Source organism: Augochlora pura, chromosome 5 (genome assembly GCF_028453695.1).
Source record: "Augochlora pura isolate Apur16 chromosome 5, APUR_v2.2.1, whole genome shotgun sequence".
Taxonomy (NCBI): Eukaryota; Metazoa; Arthropoda; class Insecta; order Hymenoptera; family Halictidae; genus Augochlora; species Augochlora pura.
The window spans coordinates 762,226-775,803 of record NC_135776.1 but is presented as its reverse complement, the minus strand read 5'-3'; the positions used below and the strand labels follow the sequence as shown (position 1 = coordinate 775,803).

The 13,578-nt window shown below is 35.9% G+C and overlaps 2 protein-coding genes across 11 annotated transcripts; both read left to right on the top strand.

The window, feature by feature from the left end:
- Nucleotides 1–994: 994 nt before the first annotated feature.
- Nucleotides 995–5,139, top strand: Ints8 (integrator complex subunit 8). 3 transcript variants are annotated; one of them, XM_078181659.1, is made up of 13 exons: nt 996–1,190; nt 1,273–1,690; nt 1,775–2,012; nt 2,089–2,325; nt 2,395–2,640; nt 2,731–2,980; nt 3,065–3,475; nt 3,540–3,794; nt 3,861–4,110; nt 4,171–4,289; nt 4,360–4,709; nt 4,782–4,888; nt 4,983–5,139. In XM_078181659.1, the coding sequence occupies exons 1-13, from the start codon at nt 1,070–1,072 to the stop codon at nt 4,993–4,995; spliced, it is 3,015 nt and encodes a 1,004-aa protein (XP_078037785.1). In that variant the 5' UTR covers nt 996–1,069; the 3' UTR covers nt 4,996–5,139. The 3 variants fall into 3 exon arrangements, with proteins under 3 accessions (XP_078037786.1, XP_078037785.1, XP_078037784.1); XM_078181658.1 differs by lacking the exon at nt 4,983–5,139 and having other exon boundaries at nt 4,782–4,979; XM_078181660.1 differs by lacking the exons at nt 4,360–4,709; nt 4,782–4,888; nt 4,983–5,139 and having other exon boundaries at nt 995–1,190; nt 4,217–4,273.
- Nucleotides 5,140–5,957: 818 nt separating this feature from the next.
- Mad (mothers against decapentaplegic homolog 1) lies at nt 5,958–12,838 on the top strand. 8 transcript variants are annotated; one of them, XR_013494129.1, is made up of 5 exons: nt 5,958–6,097; nt 6,447–7,761; nt 7,834–7,932; nt 8,019–9,270; nt 9,420–12,838. XR_013494129.1 is itself a non-coding variant. In XM_078181692.1 (4 exons), exons 2-4 carry the CDS (start codon nt 6,515–6,517, stop codon nt 8,083–8,085), a joined length of 1,413 nt encoding a protein of 470 aa, XP_078037818.1. In that variant the 5' UTR covers nt 5,958–6,097; nt 6,447–6,514; the 3' UTR covers nt 8,086–12,838. The 8 variants fall into 8 exon arrangements, 3 of the variants coding, with proteins under 3 accessions (XP_078037818.1, XP_078037820.1, XP_078037819.1); XR_013494127.1 differs by having other exon boundaries at nt 8,019–9,811; nt 10,429–12,837; XR_013494130.1 differs by having other exon boundaries at nt 8,019–8,135; nt 9,686–12,836.
- The last annotated feature ends 740 nt before the right edge of the window (nt 12,839–13,578 follow it).

Here is a 13,578-nt window from a genome sequence, read left to right as displayed (position 1 = left end):
TACTGTGTGGCGTATTCTTGAGCTACCAGAGGTCGTGCCACCAACTTTTTAGCCGCGCTTCGAATTCCCTGGTAAATGGTAGGGTCACATGATGAGCATGGAGGTATCCGACAACGATAAACTTATGCACTTTTCGGTGTGAAAGAGAGACACGCGTATTCAACAAATAATTTGTTAATAAATCGCTTGTCAACAAATATTAACTATTGAAGAATATAGTGCGAACCTTCAGCTATTTTCTCGCATAGTTTTTAGTCAGATTATGTGACCGATTAAGTAGTTATTAACAATTATGCAGACCTGTGTCATAGAATAAGTTCACATAATTTGACAGATACACGCTAAATAATTATTATTTAATTTCGGGGACATAATATATGCACTTTTATGATTGAAAAATGTAGATTAAAGTCTTAGCTACAATCCTAGTACAATTTTATACACATTTGATTGCCGATTATTTAGTTAGCAACAATTTTGAAAACGATGGTATGGGCGAAAGTATTAGATGTAATACATCAAATACTTAATTATTTTGGTTATTTCTGATACTAATTAATACAATTTTGCAAACGAAGGGCATAATACAAAGCCAAACGTAACTTGTGGTAATAATTTCAAATAGAATTTTACTTGCATCAATTAATTATTAATTAATTCACTAATGCCTATAATGATAACGAGAAATCCGTCTAGTGGCGATATCTACGGCAAAACGCAGAAACTTTTAGCCAAATATTTGGCCATCAGTTTCAGCGTTTCGTCACGGATGGCGCAACACGCACTTCCGACAAAGTCTATTTTCTTTAATAGAATTGCTAACAGTTCAAGCATTAAAAGTGTGCTAGACAATGAAAATAGATCAAATGAACCTTCGTGTATTTCTCTGTAAAACATTTTGGACTAGTTACTTTTTTTAACTGTACACAATTACAAAAAGTATCTATTGATTTCAGCGACCTCTATCCCAACACAATTTTCGATGCGGCATTGCATGTTTTAAAAGCCACTTAATTATCATAGTGGCTTATACAATTGTGAATATTGTACTCGCGTTCGAAACAATGCTATGATGGATGTGGATTTATTAAGACCAGGCACAGTGCCAATATCACCTGACACGATCCTTTGGTTTGAATTTTTATTAAATCCTTCTTTATTACAGCAACATTTATCGAAACCCTTTCCTGGTAAATAATAAGCTAACCTTACGATAAACCGAACAGCAAAGGATACTTAATGAAAGCTTTAATTACATTTTCGTTGTTGTAGATCCTTCGGCTACAGATTTGATAATAAAGTTTATGACTATAAATTCTGAGCAGAAGGAGAATGAAGTAAAGATCGTTGATGCTGAAACTAACGAAACAAAACCCAATGCCACACACAAATGGAGCCATAGAAATCTTGCTTTGAAAATTTTATCTCTAAAAGTAGCCACTCAATTAAAATGGGATTTAGACGTTCTAGAGAGAAAATTACCTCTGCCAATACAAATGACGTTGCTTCAAGATCTTATTTATGTGACATCCGATATGAGTGTTGAAATACCTGCTGTACCTGAATTTTCCATACACGCTATACCCGACCAAGTTCTGTTCACAATGGTTTTATATCTTAGGTGGCACATTAGAGCGATTACATACAGAGCATTGTATAATAAACAGTCGAAGCAACAGTTTCTTCATATGTGAGACTATAGACTTCCCATATAATTATGCATAATATGTGGTGGATTTTGGTTTTCATACTCACATTTTTAATTGCGTATTAGTCCAGGTATTCAAGAATCAACATATTTTCCACCTGGGATAGTTGATGATATGATTAGAAAATTGGAAGTTCACATACCTACCAGTGTAAATGTTTTGAACAATGTTTTGGAAGCTAAAGATTTGAGCCCAAAGATTTTATCTTTCGATACTTTCCAAATGCTGACTGAAGATAGCACAGAAATTAAACAGAATTGGGAAAATATGTTTCCTATAAGTATAGATGAATTTAAATGTCAGGTATCTCTTTTAGAAAACATTAAACCGATGTAATTCAATCATGAACAATTCCTTTAATATTTGACTTCTTTTTTAGATACATTATGATCTGGCAAAGTTCCATTTGCTGAAAGAAGAATATCAGGAAGCAAAACGACATATTATAGGAGCAAAAGAACTGTTTTATAGGCTTAAGAATCCTGAAAGCTGGCTATATTGTAAAGTACAAAAAGATTTTTTGGACGGTTGTTGCTTAGCATGTGATGTGTCTGTAGAAGGAGTTACAACAAGTCTTACTCAACAGTTACAAGCATCAATTAAAGATCAATATAATGTAGGCATTTTAAGAAGTACGTGGAAAGAATGTTCATGAATTTAGTAATAATATATATATTTTTTTTAGAACATACTACAGATTTTACAGGCTGACAATGTTACAAGAGAGATCCCTCAAGTTTATAGAGACAATTTGGAACTCGATATACAAGGAGGATCTGTGAACAGGAAGATCGTAGTAGCTCGCGATCTTTTACTTCAAATTCAATGTTTAAATTTAGTAAGAAAAATCTTAGATGGTAGTATCATTCTCGGTGATTATGTGACAGAAATAAAAGCAGCTGGTCCCAAAGGAGTTGATGTTTTCTTTTGGGTAAGATAAATCTGTGTTTTTACTTCGAATGCTTTTATCTACATAAATACATATTACTCTATTCCTGATTCTATGCAACGTTTGTTTTAGGCTCTTGGCAATGTTTTAGAAAAGACCTCTGTGATTGATAAAAAACGTATATCTCACTTTCTTCTTTACCTTGTACATACCAGCAATATCGATGGAGTTGCTTCTAAAATACTTGATGATCCTGCATACGTAGCATTATTTAATGAAAGGGTGTTGGATGAAATTCGGAAATCAGTCGCAGTTGAAGAACTGGAATTACCAGATCTATTACTGAAAAACGATTGGGGTATACCATTGGTAACATTTACAAGTTAGTACAAGTGTTAATCGTTATAATTTATAGTATACCTTTAACATAGCAAGACGGCTTTGTGACCAACACTTTTGATTTCAGAGAGCACAAGAGTCGAAATGTTTGAATTGGAACAGAAGTTAATACAATCTTACAACACCAGTGAAATCCATGAAATATTATTACATTTAGATGGGAAGCACCGAATGAAACCGTTGTGGCACGTGAACAGCTGTTGGGAATTACCTATTCCGTTACAGAGCGTTGTAATGTCTCTTCCGCGAGGTTTCCTTCAAGATTACTCGTACGTGTTACTTGCTAAAAGCAGAGAATTAGTAATGTCTAAAGATTTCGAAGGCGCAATCGAGATATTGACTGTACTCGAAAAAGAAGCACAGCAACATTCACAAACTGGAAACACGGTGATATTTAAGTTATGTAAATTAGTAAATTGGGAGTGTCTTCTCGTTGAGATATGGAGGTGTCTTCATGCTTGGCCAGCAACGAATATCTGTAAGGATTATTAATTCCAACGTAATTTATTACCATCAGCGATAAAATAATAGAAATATTCTAGGCGACGTGCAAAGCTTGGTTACAAGATCCAAGCAATGTCTCGGAGCATTACAAGCAACGGATCAAGTTATACCGCGGCAAGAGATTATCGAATATTGCACGGTCTTTCTTTTAAATATGGCTGAATGGGATTACCTTACTAGCTTAGAGAAACGTTGGAGCTATACAGAATTTGCAGCAGCTGTCAGCAGCGTTTGTCAGGACATTGTAAAGTATAAGAGCGGTCGGAAGTTCCCAAGAGAAGCCTGGGATATGGGTCTGTTTTATAAGTTCTTTAACGATGCATATCGTTCCTGCCTATATTAAACAAATTCTTTTATAGTTTTAGCCGCGTTCGGACCTAGCAGAGACCAACCACAAAAGCGGAGCAATAGTGGTAATAGTGGCACTTCTGGTAGCGCTTCGAGAGACGTTATTGCTAGCATTGGGAATACTCTAGGCAGATTACGTGAACCTATGGTTCTTACAGTCGTTATTTCATTATTGGCACGTTTACGCAACGTTTTGCGTGACGAATCCAGCCTTGAATTGCACACACAGTATCTTTCTCTTTGGCCAGCTGGTGTACCAAAGTAAGTTTCCATGTACATGAACAGTCGCGTTACCATTAATTACACGTTTACATTTTACAGCGCGAACTCTTACAACATTAGGACTATAGGAGAATTGCTGTTTCAGCTACTGACACAAGCTCTGAAATATTATCCGAGTAATGTTCCTTGGTTGAGATTAATGGGAGACCTTAATTTTGGTTTGTTTCGAAATTCTAAGCAATACAAGGTTTCTACAATAACCATATTACGCTAATGCAACATATTTAGTTTTAGGATATTACGAGAGTGCTATGAAGTATTATTTAGAAGCTATTATGGTAGCCAGTGACTTGTTTAGCCAACCAGTACCACGATCGCAGATCGACGATCTTGTTTATAGACGCATGATCAAATGCTGCGCTCATTTACAATGTTATACTCAAGCCGCTGTCCTATGCCAGTTCTTAGAGGAAGTCGATTATTCTTTAGCGTTTAAAATGGCAGCGAGCGATCAGAAAAGTTGCGCTCCAGCTGACGCTATGGACGCATATTATCATTGCATTTGGGACACGACAATCCTTGAGTATCTAATACATTTGCATACAAAACGCGGCGAGCATCATAGGAAACAGCTAGCAGTTAGTAACGCCCTACACATTTCTTTACATTTTAAACAAATGAAATCAATTAATACAGAATTATTATTGTAGATCAAAGTGATCGGTTTATTGGAATTAAATTCCAATAATAACGAGGAGATACAACGAGAAGCAGCGAACATTCGAAAGGCAAAATTTTTGAGAGCATTGGCGAAACAGTACGTTTATTAATGAGAGATTATACGTACGAAAATTTGTACGACTGTATAATATCTTTTTATCGCTCAAATATACTGTTTTTTATATTTATAGTTACACCAGATAATTGAAACAATCAAATCTCCCTCCATTCCTGTGTTCAGACTGTACCAATCATGGCTTTTTGATTTCATTCTCTGATCGAAATAACAAAATGTAAATTTGATTAATTACATCAATCGATCGAAAAACTTAACAATAAGTACGAAAAAAACGTAATTGAAATTTTTTTAATTGCACCTTCGATCTTTATTTAACAATGAATTTCTAACGTATCATTTTTTTCAAGTGAGTCATCTACGATCAGCCCTTATCGTTGAATACATTGTCGATGCGTAGCGCGACGAGTGCATATTATTGCCGTATGTGAACGCACGCATAAGCGATGTTTGCACACGCGAAATAAAGCGCATAAGAAAAATTAATCGTCGATGGGAGTATTAAATGTCTGCGAAGTCTGTGAATAAGCAAGATGAATCGACATGGTTAGTGTGTACAGTTCTCGCAGTGCGTTCGGTCTACATAAACACGGCGCCATGATGTTCTTGCAACGCCATAATACTGCTATGTATACGACGTTTCGTTCCTTCCATGGATAAATATTTTGTAGTTGGAACTGCACGTGACATACTAAAAGAATAGAGTCCTATCGAACGATTTCACTGCATCGAAATTATTTCTATGCAGCTTGATGTCGGTGAGTACGAAAAGAAACATCCGAATACTTCCTGAAATTCTGTACGTTCTCTGTTAACTACATACATATTACTTATTGCGAATTGTACCCTGACTCTCCGCCACCGAAAAGAGCAAAAGGGATAAAGATTGAAAGACAGACGATAGAAGAGATAAGAAAGAAGAGAGGGGGAGAGAGAGAGAGAGCAAGGGAGGGGAAGAGAGAGAGAGAAAGAAGAAGAAAGAGAGAGAGAGAGAGAGGAGGAAAGATTATGAACGCTGCGAGTGGCTATACTGTGTTACAAGAAAATTTGCTTAGATGTTTATCGTGTTCGTAGAATTGTTGTTATTAAGAACACGATAAAGTCAAGGTGTGGAATCGATAAATTGACGAATATTTCTCTTCGATCGTGATGGCGAGAGGTTGGCGTCAAGAATGTGGTAACAGTGGGAGATTGTAGTAAAAACAATGCTGGATCGCTAAGCAATTCCGTGTAAGTGTGGCCAATTTGTTTCTTTTCAACTTTCATCTCGTTTGCATATAACAAGTCTGAAACGCATATTATTTCTGTTACGTTTCGTGTATATTGCGCGCCGAAGCGCAATAGGTGTATCGAATTTTGGTAACATCTAACCTCACGTGTAACACAATATTTGTTTCAATACTTGACTAGCATTACTGATATCTTTATGAGCTGAATCAGAGAGATTTTCGGAGACACGTAATATGTTCTGTAGAATTTCTTGTTTTTGCAACGGTAGCGTACGTAGAAGAAATATTTGTGTCAACTATATTAAGAAATTCTAAATTCAGGGAACTTGACAGACTGTCTTGAATTACAGGTTGTTCAGGAACAGGAATACCATAAGAAAAATCGTAGATATAGTTTGAATACTACAGTATTTTTAACATGGACGATGAAGAGGGATCCTCGAGCTCTGGACCTATGTCTTCTTTGAATAGTTTATTTTCATTCACTAGTCCTGCTGTGAAAAAGTTACTCGGCTGGAAGCAGGGTGATGAAGAGGAGAAATGGGCTGAAAAGGCGGTTGATTCGCTGGTAAAAAAATTGAAAAAAAGAAAGGGTGCAATAGAAGAACTAGAACGTGCCTTGAGTTGTCCTGGTACACCTAGCAAGTGCGTGACAATACCAAGAAGTTTAGATGGCAGGCTACAAGTATCGCATCGTAAAGGTTTACCACATGTTATTTATTGTCGGGTGTGGAGATGGCCAGATTTACAATCTCATCATGAATTAAAGCCATTAGAATTATGTCAATATCCTTTCTCTGCAAAACAAAAGGAAGTTTGTATCAATCCCTATCATTACAAAAGAGTGGAGAGTCCGGTACTTCCACCGGTACTGGTGCCTAGACATTCAGAATATCCTCCTGGACATTCTTTGCTACCATTTCACCAGATAGCTGAACCAACAATGCCCCATAATGTATCATATTCTTCCAGTGGATTTAATGCTGGATCCACTGGGGGTGTAAACCCAACTTCACCTATGTCTTCAGTTGGTTCAGTTCCCAGTCCAGGAAGTACAACATCACCGAATCCGCAGAGTCCTTATGGTACCAATGGATTACCAGAAACTCCTCCTCCAGCTTATTCTCCACCCGAAGATGGGTCACAACCTGGACAGTCACCACCACCTGATCCAGTAGCAATGGATACAACTGGTTCATCTGAAGTAGCTCCAGTGTGTTACCAGGAACCACCCTATTGGGCCTCGATCGCTTATTACGAGCTAAACTGCAGAGTGGGAGAAGTTTTTCATTGTCACTCTCACTCTGTAATAGTGGATGGCTTCACAAATCCAAGCAACAATTCCGACCGTTTTTGCCTTGGACAATTATCTAATGTAAATCGGAATTCTACTATCGAGAATACAAGAAGACACATAGGCAAAGGAGTGCATCTATATTATGTAGGTGGCGAAGTATACGCGGAATGTCTCTCCGATTCTGCTATATTCGTGCAATCTAGAAATTGTAATCACCATCATGGATTTCATCCTAGTACAGTTTGTAAGATTCCACCAGGATGTTCATTAAAGATATTTAATAACCAGGAGTTTGCGCAGCTGCTCTCGCAAAGCGTGAACCACGGCTTTGAAGCCGTTTACGAGTTAACAAAAATGTGTACTATAAGGTAAACTTTATATCACGATAGAGAGACTGGTATTTCCAATGAAATTGGTAACGTATATTTTATTATTTTCAGAATGTCCTTTGTTAAAGGATGGGGTGCTGAATACCATCGACAAGACGTCACTTCAACTCCCTGTTGGATAGAAGCACATTTACATGGACCCTTACAGTGGTTGGATAAAGTGTTAACGCAGATGGGTTCTCCCCATAATGCTATAAGTTCTGTGTCATAATTTGTGCTTTGTGTTTTATTGCTAGGAGAAAAGATATAGTGAAATGTAGAAAGAAACCTGATGATTTGGGAGCAGTTTTTAATATTACATAGTGCTATAATAATATAGACTGTAAGAGATTTAAGAAAGAATAACAAGAGTGGTAAGTGAAACAATGCTGTCCAAACGCGAGACTTGTCTCATGTCAGCACAATGGAAAATTAGTTGATAGTATAATACTTATGAAAATAAAGGATTGCAGAAGTCAATAAGAATTGAATGTGATCCTTAGTATGAAAAAATTTCAGAGAATACAGAGTACACACAAAAAGTTGTACAATTTTCGGCTGTTACATAGGGAGAGAATTTTAGTAAAAGTATAATGTCGTACATATATAAATATAATATATATATATATTCATTCATATATGTATATATGTATATACATATGTAAGAAGTGATCTTTGAAATTATTACCCTCGTATATTCCAAAGATTTACTATAAAATAATAAATTAAGAAAGTAGACTGAGGTCAAAATTCAAACGACATAATTAAAAGCTCGTGATAATGGCGTATTTTTATCTTCAAAAAGATTATTAATGAGCTATGCACAGTGCAGCCGTTTAAAATTTGAAATATTACGCAATATAACTTTCTGACCTAAAGTAATGCTACTCTTACATATATACATATATGTACATACATATATATATATACATATATATATATATATATGCATTACCGCTCAAAAGTTAGTACAGTCTGTCGAAAATACATTTTTGTTAAATCTAGGTATTGTAGAACAGTTAGAATTTTCGGTGTCTATTCTCAATATATAAATATAAAGTAAAAGGCCTCTTTTTGGTACTACGAATACTAATCTTTTGAATTCTTCTTGCTGAATGTATTAACTATCTTACAGAAGTTCCTATAAACGCTTTCAGGATCTCAAGGCCTTTGTCCTTCTCTAAATAGTTCCTATATAACATTGATGTGTGTTTTTGGTCATTAAAAAATGAATTTTTGTCCACATGTTTTCCATAACTATCTCCAGTCTTGATGTTTTAATTTGTACACCTCAGTTTTTTGGTACTATCCATTTTTATTAGCGATACTCTTGAATTATGCTTTTGCAGATTTCAGCCAAGACTGATGAATCGTCCTCATCACTGCCCATGATAACTTGTCTGGCAAAATATATATGCTTCGAATATGTTTAAAATACGGTTATTGGTTTTATTAAAAACAGCTATCTCATTGCATAGTATTTGCTTCTAAAATGAAGACATAGCAGAGGTGTGTATACTTCCTTTTGAGCGGTAACGTATGTGTATATGAGAAATCATATTTTTCAAATCTATTCAATTAATTGTAATATCTTATTTTATATATGGACAATTGTTGTGGAGATACTTGCTAATGCTGTACCATGAACGCTTTACTAGATTGTTTTGAGATTCACAGTTGAACAAAACAACTGCTACAAAGCAAAAGGAAAGCGATTACCAATCGTCAGAGATAAAACGCTACAGATTTTCAGCTATGTAACATTTTTAAGGTTTACAGTTTTAAAGAACAGTACGCGTGCTATGAAAGCATCTGATTTATGCCTAAACAAGACTTAGACTATTCAAATTTATTACTATATAAAGACTATATTGTAAGTGTAATTAATTTCGATTTTACTAATGCAATTAATATTTCAATATAGACATCAGATGCTGATCTCACGTTGACGTTTGGAAGTTAACTGCATCCGATGACGTATTGGAATATTAACTCCGGTAATGCGTATAAAGGATATTTTTTGTGCAACGTTCCCTAACATTCGTGTAATGTAAGTCTTTGGATGTAGCCTTATAAGAAAACTACTGTGACAATTAACATAGCGTCATTTACTCACTACTCGTCCGATTTTGAAAGTACTACAGTAAGGGATTATATAGTGGCCCCCCTATCTCCCAGCACTTTTCAGACGTATTCGTGAATTTCAAACTTCAATGAACGTTGATGTATATATCGCAAAGTATACTAATTATATTGTGTTGCGTGCAATTCAAATTATTGGTATTATACCTGATGCAAAAAGTGGAAATTTAATGAGTAGATTTCTGAAAAGTGCCAAAATCGTTTGTATGTGAACGCTTTTTATTTAAGGCCACGATCAGTTCTATTGAAACTTGAAATCATCGACAAATAACATCCCATTTACAAGAACGACCACAGAATCTATGTGAAAACTATTTCGTATAAACAATGCTGAGTATGAGAATTGCATGTCACATACATTCGGTAAAGAGCTAGAAAGGTCATATGAATATTTTCATTGAGATTAAGGCGAAATAAAAATTACTGTCTGTCATTTTATGTATTCATTATGAGACATTGTGATGTACACGTTGCATACACGCACACCAACAACACTTCTCCTAATTTCTGCGTTATGATACACAGGTATTACCGATGAAGCACGAATCTCGACCGAATGTTTATAGACTGCGATACCTGTGACACGTTCATAGACTGCAATATCCAATTTACATAATATATATATTCCAACGATCTTCTGGCTTGCCGAACGACTCATTAATATTCAACGAATTACTGTTGTTTCTTTCATTTATATCCTACGTATGTTTCAACATTAAGTACATAAACGCTGTCCAAGAAGAGAACAGAACTGAACTGAAACAAAAGTCACTGCCGCTTGCTATTATTTAGATTTGTCGATGTACCTAGCTGTGATTCTTTGCTACCAAATTTAGCAAATTGCGTGTGGGTAATCAACGATGACTTAAATGCTCTTTATCAAATTGTAACAAATATTTGAATTCAAGAGAGAGAAGGAAAGAGAGAGAGAAAGAGAGAAGAACGAACGACAATAACTCATTGCTGAGAAAGAGAGAAGACTATCATTTGCACAACGAATAAAAGCCAATTCAGTCACGAGTATCGAGGATTTCCATTTAATGTTTCTTCGTGATCACCTGCGTGTGAAATCGTTTAGCCAGAACAAACTGAAGAATATTTTTCATACCTATCTACAATGTAATTGGTGTTAAAGTTTCTACTTTTCTTCTTTTTTTCTTTTGAATCAATGTATACCGAATTTTAAACGTTGTTTAGGTATATAGAGCTTGTCGCACACGTAACGAGCACAAAGCTTTGTCGCAAAATGTATGTATGAATAGTTACATATGTAATAACTATACTAGAGCTTTTACTCTTCGTTGGTATCGTTTCTTGATTTCTTTGTTAATGGAAGCACCGTGCGTCACGATTCCCGTTCCCAAATCGCCTGACGCAGCCTTAATTGCATACAGTTTTTCCGACTGCTAATTAAGAGAAAGCCTAGTTAACATTACACAGTAATTGTATACAGGATGTTTAATTTAACTTGACCGTGTACGAAATATTGTCAGAAGCAACGTCCTCAATTAAACAGATGTACAGTTTCACCGGTTCTCGTCCAATTAGAAGTACACGTGTTAAGAATAATACTATTTTGTAACATCATTTTGTGCCGGTCATGGTTAATGTAACATGCTGTTCAGTTGAGTAAGTGCCGCCTAAGTTTCGTGCCTTGGATGCCTTTTACATTCTATACATGCCTTATAGATATATATATACATAAATATTACTATAAAATTAAGCGTTACTGTACATGTAACCAGACAACTCGGTGCATCGTTTACAATAATGTTTGTACTGAAAAACAGTATTAACAATTGATTGCAAACAACAAAAACGTACAAATACTTTTATCGCTATGCATAGATTCGACTGAAAGTGGATGATGGCTATTTAAAACAGTCTAGCCTACGATAAACTTAATATTAATTCGCATAATATATGATGTACAAAGATATAAGAATTTCTACATGCAACGTAACAAGATGACGAATTTGAACGTTTCGCGCCACGCTTTGCGCAGACTCTGTTGTTCGCTTGCGATCCTATGAATTTTAGACACATTATTGTGCGCGCCGAAAATTAATAGGAGTTAATAGTAGTATCTCGGAAACGTTTATCCGTTAAAAACACAGACGTATGTCAAATGATTTGGAACAGGCGATTTGAAAAGGGGATACGTGATCGTTCTAGATGTGAGTCAATGTAAATAAATCAATTTTTTTAGCTGTATAAAAAGAGGAACAAGTACATCTTCAGAATCCATTCCACGTTATCATTTAAAGCCGATAGCTAAGAGTTTTCTCTTTGCCAACTAACTTTACGTTTCTCGGGATGTCAGTGTCACTCTGTAATTGCTCTAGATAAGAGACCGTGGTTATCTGTCGCGAGGCGAGCTACGGTATCGCGTGACGTGATTTTTATTGTAAAATCGTCAGGATTATCGGCGGAGGATCTACCGAGAATTGTCTACACGGTGTGTTACGCTAACTTGTCGATGAATCTCCGACAGATTGATGCTTGTTCCAAAGTCAGTGTAACATATCGGGAGCGCTTCCGATGTGCAACATGACGAAAATGACAACTGCAACGTAAAATGATCACATTGTTTCGCACGATCGGTGATCTACGTCAGGGCAGGTACAGTTTTGCGAAGCATTGGGTGTTACAATATGGTATGACTTTATTATCTTTATAAGATTACGAGAATCGTTAACATCGATGCTCTTCAAATACGTTAGAATATGTTTTAAAGGTTAGTTCTTCGTTTCCCACGACTGTCACATGAGACGACGAAAGGTCGGTAACACTACGAAATCTTCATTTATGTGCTACTGTATCTGCATTTCTGGAAATCACAGTGTTGTGCAGCTACCGAATATAAATAAAAACTATTTCCTATCTGTGTATCTATGTGCAACGAAACACGATTGTCGTTATTTCTCGTTCAATCCTTGTGTGTTTCTTTTCGTTACCATTCATTTCTGTGTCGTTTTATTTCAGTAACGTCGAAATAGAATTCGAAGATTAAGCTACTGGCGCCGAAATCGTTTAGCAGTTTCAGTTTAAATTGCAACAAAATTACCGCGCTTTTCCCGAACGATTCCATTGGCCGCCGCGCCCTCTAAGGTCATCAGTCCGTTTACCGCGCAAACAAATGGGATACACTAATTTCAAAACATTAACGTACGTCTCGTTATTGCACTCGAATGCTGTTATAATCGCAGTTATGGTGTTTTGTACTGTACGAGCGATCGTTTGCTGGGCGAAATATGAATGACAGCATGGTGAGTCTTGATCAACACTATTAACATGAAGGAATTACAAAATATGTTTATTTAATCGGCATTGTCGCGACCTCACGCACGCCTTGAAATTTACGACTACGTGTACTTGAACCGTGAAGAATTGTGACGAATTTTACAATTCAAATGTTTCTGTGCCGCTTAGAAATGATTTCGTGTCATGCATGTTTTGCTATTTATATTAGCGATGTCTTCGAAAGTACTACTCTTGGACTTTTAACCTCGCAATGGTAGGACCATAGCCTCGTCTTCTTTTGAACATTTTTTTCACGAAATTTTAGTATGACATTTCAGAGGGAATAGGTTATTAAAAAATTAAATAGTTTTTTATACAAAGCCGGGAGTGTATTTGAAAATTTAATAATTTTCAACTCGCTGCTAGATGTTA

Coding starts and splice junctions, on each gene's coding strand:
- Ints8 (XM_078181659.1), top strand. CDS start 1,070: ATGATGGATGTGGATTTATTAAGACCAGGCACAGTGCCAATATCACCT. Junction 2,326..2,394: donor CAATTAAAGATCAATATAAT/GTAGGCATTTTA, acceptor TATTTTTTTTAG/AACATACTACAGATTTTACA. Junction 2,641..2,730: donor GAGTTGATGTTTTCTTTTGG/GTAAGATAAATC, acceptor CGTTTGTTTTAG/GCTCTTGGCAATGTTTTAGA.
- Mad (XM_078181692.1), top strand. CDS start 6,515: ATGGACGATGAAGAGGGATCCTCGAGCTCTGGACCTATGTCTTCTTTG. Junction 7,762..7,833: donor ACAAAAATGTGTACTATAAG/GTAAACTTTATA, acceptor TATTATTTTCAG/AATGTCCTTTGTTAAAGGAT. Junction 7,933..8,018: donor TTACATGGACCCTTACAGTG/GTTGGATAAAGT, acceptor TTTTATTGCTAG/GAGAAAAGATATAGTGAAAT.